The sequence below is a fragment of the Sugiyamaella lignohabitans genome, chromosome A (assembly GCF_001640025.1).
Source record: "Sugiyamaella lignohabitans strain CBS 10342 chromosome A, complete sequence".
Classification (NCBI taxonomy): domain Eukaryota; kingdom Fungi; phylum Ascomycota; class Dipodascomycetes; order Dipodascales; family Trichomonascaceae; genus Sugiyamaella; species Sugiyamaella lignohabitans.
Window position 1 is genome coordinate 3,664,684 of NC_031672.1, and position 6,866 is coordinate 3,671,549.

At 47.5% G+C, this 6,866-nt stretch overlaps 3 protein-coding genes across 3 annotated transcripts; 2 read left to right on the forward strand and 1 right to left on the reverse strand.

Annotated features, from left to right (window-relative positions):
- Nucleotides 1–69: 69 nt before the first annotated feature.
- SCO1 (Sco1p) lies at nt 70–1,068 on the forward strand (the record flags this gene model as incomplete). The annotated part of the gene is made up of 1 exon (XM_018878017.1): nt 70–1,068. One exon carries the CDS (start codon nt 70–72, stop codon nt 1,066–1,068), a length of 999 nt encoding a protein of 332 aa, XP_018735363.1.
- Nucleotides 1,069–1,303: 235 nt separating this feature from the next.
- On the reverse strand, nt 1,304–2,192 carry AIM2 (the record flags this gene model as incomplete). Its single annotated transcript, XM_018878018.1, has 2 exons — nt 1,304–2,091; nt 2,144–2,192. The coding sequence occupies 2 exons, from the start codon at nt 2,190–2,192 to the stop codon at nt 1,304–1,306; spliced, it is 837 nt and encodes a 278-aa protein (XP_018735364.1).
- A 1,569-nt stretch (nt 2,193–3,761) lies between these two features.
- YAR1 (Yar1p) lies at nt 3,762–4,313 on the forward strand (the record flags this gene model as incomplete). The annotated part of the gene is made up of 1 exon (XM_018878019.1): nt 3,762–4,313. The coding sequence occupies one exon, from the start codon at nt 3,762–3,764 to the stop codon at nt 4,311–4,313; it is 552 nt and encodes a 183-aa protein (XP_018735365.1).
- Between the last annotated feature and the right edge of the window lie 2,553 nt (nt 4,314–6,866).

Here is a 6,866-nt window from a genome sequence, read left to right on the forward strand (position 1 = left end):
CATGAGCTGATTATAAGAGTTCGTCAGTGGTCCATAGACTTCATAGATACCTCGTTTCGAAACTGTGCCATGTCTCTCACACTTGGCAAAGGCTGTATACCTTGGTTAGGCAACAGAGTACTTATTACTGGTGCTAGATCTTCTCGTTTAATATCCTCATGTCGACCTCTTCTGAACTCAAGTAAAGTTCCAGGGTCATCGCAGCCAGATCAAACTAATCAGACAATCGAATCAAACGAATCCAAAAGTTCTGCTTCTCATATTGCAGATAATGGTACCGCTCGTCATGGATTCGATCCTAAAAAACCTCGAAAACCTTTGAGCAGAATTGCATTGGGTCAAGAGCCTGGCAAGCAGGGACCTATCTCGTCAGCCAGACAACCTGGTTTCATTAACTGGACTGCGGCTGGTATTTTCTTGGCTGTTGGCGGTGGTTTGACTTGGTATTTCCAGCGCGAAAAGAAGAGAATTGCTATTCGAAAGGAAGAAGAAGCTAATCAGAGTGTGGGCATGCCGTCTATTGGCGGTCCTTTCAGTTTGATTGATCAGAACGGCAACAAGTTTACTGATAAAGATATGCTTGGTAAATTTGCTCTGCTGTATTTTGGTTTCTCCATGTGTCCAGATATCTGTCCTGAAGAGCTTGAAAACATGTCGAACATCCTCGACGATATCAACAAACCAGGCGAAGAGCACCGTCTACTACCAGTATTCATCACCTGTGATCCTAACCGAGATTCACCAGAAGTGCTTAAAGCATATCTAGCAGAGTTCCATCCCGATATCATTGGCCTGACTGGTTCGTACGAAGATATCAAACAGACCTGTAAAGAGTATCGGGTGTACTTCTCGACACCTCCCGATCTCAAGGCCGGAGACGAGTACCTGGTCGACCACTCGATCTTCTTCTACCTCATGGACCCAGAGGGCCGTTTTGTCGAAGCCCTCGGAAAAAACTACACTCCAGAACAAGTCAACGAGCGAATCAAAAGCCACATGGACGCCTGGGTCCCGCAATCGCAGCGTGAACAGAAATCCAAGGGTTTCCTCTCCGGCTTGTTCTCCTAACTCTCCTGTCATCCACATCTGTATATATTCTCCTCTTTCTTTTAACGGGCAGCATGCCTCCGGCGGCTGGGGCCCTGCCCCAGACCCTGTAGCTCCTCTCGCTGCGCTCGAGTCGTTCCGTCGACGGTCCCAGTAGCTCCGCGAAGCGGAGCACAACGGGGTCTGGGGCAGCGCCCCAGCCGCTGGAGGCATTTGTTCCTCATACCAGCTAATAATAAAAGTGTATTTAGTGTAATTAGTTCTTGGGGAAAGACTGCTTGAACCAGGCGACGGCGTCGCAGAAAGCCTTCTCTTTAGCGAACTTGACAATGGGGTTGGTGATGTCACCACGGACAGCGAATCCGTGCTCGACGCCAGAGGCCAGGGTCGTGAAATAGGTGGCCTTGATCTCCTTGAGAGTGGCCTCGGTCTGCTTTCTCAACTCTTCGGTGTAGATAGTATCGGTCTCGGCACCGGCAATGAAGAGAGGTCCCTTGATAGCACGGATCTCGTCGATGGTGACAAACGAGGGGTGGAAAACAGCCACGGCGTGAACCTTCTTCTCGCCGAGAAGTTGGATGGCATACTTGGCTCCGAAACAGTATCCAACAGCTGTAATGTAGGTAGGAGCGTACTTCTTCACAATCTCTTCGTAGACAGTGTCAATATCAGGACGGGTCTTCTCAGGAGTGTGGTGAGGCAGCCAGTCCTTGGCAAAGTCGAAAGCTGGTCCGTTCTGTCTGGCAAGAATAGTGTCTCCCTTGAAAATATCGGGTAAAACAACCAAGTATCCGGCCTCGGCATACTGGTCAGCCAACAATTGACTGTTGATGAACTCGTGACCAAAAACGTCGGGAAGGAAAAGAAGCACGTTCTTGGATGATTGGTCTCCTACAATGTACGAGGCAATTCCGCCAAAGTCGACAGTCTTTCCAGAAGCTTCACCTTCTGTTTCAATTGTTAGTGTTTTTCTTTTGTGGCAGTCAATTGTTGGGTCGGTGAGTGCCTCCGGCGGCTGGGGCTCTGCCCCAGACCCCGTGGCTCCTGCTTCGCAGGAGATTGCTCGGTCCGTGAGGGGTCAACGGGGTAAACCTACCATGTCTGAAGCCTTTGGTACAACATTCTCCGGGAGGGTTGGAAGCCATTGTTTATTGTGTGATAGATATTATGCAATTGAGACAGGTGATGAAAGCAATTCAACTCAATGAGTGTGTGTCGGAATAATAGCAATGAAAATTTCACGCTCAGGAACAAGATGGAAGTTTGCCGGTTTTTATATTTCTACTTGCCATCGGAGATTACGATATATCGAGGAAAATAACGGCAGATCGGCGCTAACTCCGATCGGCCGGCATACGGAAAACGGCCCCCTGGTTCCTAACCCAAACTAGGGGTAACCCCAGTAAACGGGTATAAACTCACCCATAAACGGCACAGGTTTCTCATATTTGACTGTATCTCACCACAAAGGGTCCAGAACTTTCTCTCTAGACTTTCTAGGATCAATATTAGAAGCATTGTCAGTTGCATTCAAAGTTTGGATCCGTGAGCCTGGAAATGTTAAATAACTGAGAATGGAGATATCATTGGATTCATTTAGTCCATTGCCGTTTAACGGAGGTAAAGTGACCAAAAAAATTCTGCTGGGTGTCAAAATCAGTTGAAAAGAGTACCAAAAGCTCCAGAAATATCACCAAGCATGAGTTCCAGACGGATGGTCCACAAGCGAGCCAGACAACTGTCTATCAGTGGGGTAACTACTTCTTCGGATAGCCAGCATGCGGAAATATATGCGATATGACGGGCCAGGATATACGAGTACGAGTTGCAGGGAGTACTCTCAGTTGATTGGATATGAGGTGAGTGCCTTTGCACAGCCAAACATGTGTTTCGGAGAATACTCCGAAATGTGACACAAGCAGCTATCTGGCGATAAGTAATGAATGTGAATGAAATACTCAATTCTACCCCAGGTATCTCGATCACATCCAATATTCTGCGACGATTGGACTGGTAGCATCACAGCACCATAGTTGCACAGTAGCAGAATAACAAAATGCTACGGATGAGCTCTTATATCGTTCTTTAACCAGATCAGAGGTTTGCTGGCTGCAGGACACTGAACTGTCCAATCTTTCAAAATCGCAACTCAAACAGTAGTTGATCAGTGTCATATCGTCCATGACCCTTGAAGCTAGAAATTTCAGAGCCCATTAATTAATTAACCACAGGGCACGTAGAAGTAACTCCCGCGAAGCGGGAGCTACGGGGTCTGGGGCAACGCCCCAGCCGCCGGAGGCAATCAGTCCCCGACAGCGTATCCATTTGACAACGATAACAAAGAAGAATTAGAAATTGGTAGATTGAAGAAAGCTAATTAGTTTATTTAGCGTGAAAAGCGGCGAGATCAAGTCCGCGCGGAGAGTGTAGTCATCAGAAGTCACCTGCAAACAGGGTCCGAACGGCTTGTTCTATCTTTGACGAGATCGTCGGACTCGTGCATGATCTAGAAAAATTAATTTTGGTAGGTGATGCGATATAGCAACAAATACACAACCAAGTAGCCAGGACGAACTGGTTTAACGGTTACGAGAACAAGAGTCACGAGATTCAATTATTTCGAAGTCAGCTCTTTCTCTTATAATTAATTATCCACAAAAAAAAACTATTTCAGCACTCATTCGATTCGAGGTATCAGGATAATATAGCTCACAATGGCGTCGACCCCCTTGACCGCAGAACAGATTGACGACCTCATCTTCGATACTCGTGCTGGCGAACTCGAAGTCGTACAAGAGTTCCTTAATACTCACAGTGGAGAACAACTTCTCCAGGTTAAAGATGAATACAGTTTGGCAACCCCACTTCACATGGCCAGTGGAAATGGACATATCGAGATAGTCAAGCTGCTGCTTGCCAAGTTGTCTGGTGACGAACTCGTCAAGTTTGTCAAAGCAGAAAATGACTCTGGAAACACGGCTCTTCACTGGGCCTCATTGAACGGACACTTGGAAGTTGTCAAACTGCTGTGTGATGCGGGAAGTGACCCTTTTTCCAAGAACAAAGCTGGCCATGACTCGTTCTACGAGGCCGAGGTCAACGAGCAAGAAACCGTCATCGACTATCTTTTAGAACGCTATTCTGTTGAGCCAGAAGACGACGATGAGCCTGAATCGTCTTCTGATGCTGCTGCTTCTGCTGCTACCACTACTACTTCCACAGATGAAGTTGCCAGCAAAGTGGAGAACCTCTCAGTGGGCAATTAAGACTGTGCCTGTGATACTGTGCCTCCAGCGACTCTTGTACTCTCTTCGTAACTCACAATACCCGGCACCGACACAAAATATTCCAGAAAACAGGAGACCTATAGAGGTGGGAGTATCGTGAAGTGTGTGTTGCGACGAGCGGGAAAAACCTGGTGAGCACTTGTGGACAAAACTGCATGTACAAACTAGAGATTAGTTATCCGTATTAATTTATTTATCTTATGCTTATAAACCTAACGTCTGGTCTACCTGCTTGCGAACGATCTTGTTGAACTGGTCTCTATTTTCACGCCACATCTTGCTGGCATCGACATTGGCACCACTCTCGTCATTGGGTTCTGCCAGCATACTCATGACACTAATAAGAATCTTCTCGACGCTCTGAATAGGACTCCATCGCTCAGACGCCGACTCATACATATTCGGGTCGTCGCCAGGAGCATGCAATATCGAAATACACACGGTACCGTCCTTGAACACTGTTCTTGTTAGACACTGTCGGCTGAGGGGCCATGCCTCCGGCGGCTGGGGCTGCGCCCCAGACCCCGTGGCTCCTGCTTCGCAGGAGAGTTTGGGCTTTTCTGGGATCTCGAAGAACCGACTCGAGCGTAGCGAGAGGAGCAGTGGGGTCTGGGGCGCAGCCCCAGCCGCCGGAGGCATGTCCCCCTTCGCGGTGAATACTTACCGTTAGGGTGGAAAATTGGGCAGGTGAATTTCATGACAGGTGGGCTGAGAGGGTAGTCTTCAGGGAATCTGAGGGTGGCTGGGAAAAGTCCGCCTTCGAAAGGAGTTCCTTCGGGGCCCTGGATCAGACATTCCCAAAGGAAGAAGTTGTCTTCGTCGACAGGGCCAGCAGAGATTCCATCGGGTGGGTCATTGATGAGCTGTTTGTACTCGGTCATAAGACGCTTGGCAGCGGTCGAAGTTTTCGCTGTTTTCTTCATGTTTTCGATATTTCCACTGCTAACAGATCGAATTTGTGCTGTGGGTCCTCGGCTGTGGAGTAAGCTTAACTGGCTGAGTGTCAGACCTATAACCGTGGTATTGGCTCTCTGTTTCCAGCGTATTAGCATATAATGCTTTAAAGCGTAACTGTTCATTGAGACTTGGCTGGGGCCCTCTAAACGTTAAGAACACTGTTGTCAGATGTCTTGATCTGAATTACTTAGAATCATACTATGTACCATTGTGGTAGCGTGCGATATGGCGTTTGAGCAAGATTATGGTTGTGTGGCCACTAGTGCCCGGAGAAATGTACGCGGATTAAATATATGTGTTCAACGGTATGCAAGGATGGGCGACAGAAACTGCGCTATTGAGCCTGATAGCGGTTAGGACGCTGCAACTCAGTAACTACTTATCACCACTGGTTATACCACCAATAATGTCTATTATCTGTTAAACAAATAAATCAGTTTGATCCGTTTGTTCATTAACTCTTTCGTCATGTGACTCTTAAGAATATTCTGTACTATCTTGAAGTTTATTTGAGTGGTGAGTGAGCTTGAGATGAAGTGGCAGTATGTTTTAAGTGTAGTTATTACGTTTGAAGTATGGCGTCAGATAGTCAATTTTCCATTTTTATTAGTCAATTATTAAGTTAAGGGCTTAGGCGTCATCTTCATCGGTGTAAAACTTTGAGGACACTAGGAACAGCAACTTCGAAAGTCGTTGTACCACCCTTAGTAGTCTGTATGTATTCTGTATCTTTTGCTCTGTGTGCTCAGTATCTCCTGCTCCCTCTGAAAGAATAACTTTTGTATTCTCCCCTCGTAAATCTCCTGCGAAGCAGGAGCCGTGGGGTCTGGGGCGCAGCCCCAGCCGCCGGAGGCAGAACTGACTCAACAAATGACACCAGTCCGTAAGAGAGATATATGGATAGTACCCAGACAGTATATACATGACATCACAGCGACGCAAATAATTCGCCATAAACTTGCACTTACCGGTTCCGGGAGTTTCAGGACGACTGCACTCGATCTATATATATCTTGCACCTTCCAGACTAGACCCAAAATCATCATTTGACAGCGGGTGAAGCTTAAAAGATATAAGCGTAAATGTTTATTTACAGACAGTGCTGCAGATAACCCACGGACCAGCTACGATCAGCTGCGGCGGCTTCACGGCACCGGCAACACGTGACTTTTTTTTAGATTTAGACTTCTAAGAAAGGTTTACCTTTGAGGATCTTGCAGAGCGACCATATCAATAAGTTTGGAGGCAAGCCCAGCACGAAAGTCGAAGCCGGTCTGATCCAGGAGAACCTCGAAGTGCTGCAAGTGCTGTTGTATGACAGAGAACAGTTTATCAGGTCTGTGGAAAGTATCCCCCGACTTACATGCTGTAGATGCCCGACTGTGAATTGACTCACCTAGCCCCATGATCATCTACGAGGGCGAGAAGTACGCATGGTAGGTTCTCCAAACCTGGTTTTTCCTTTGTTTCTCTCGGGTTCAAGAGCTGGGATTTCTGGAGGTCTGCCTCCGGCGGCTGGGGCTCCGCCCCAGACCCCGCTGCTCCTCTCGCTTCGCTCGAGTCGTTGCGTCGACG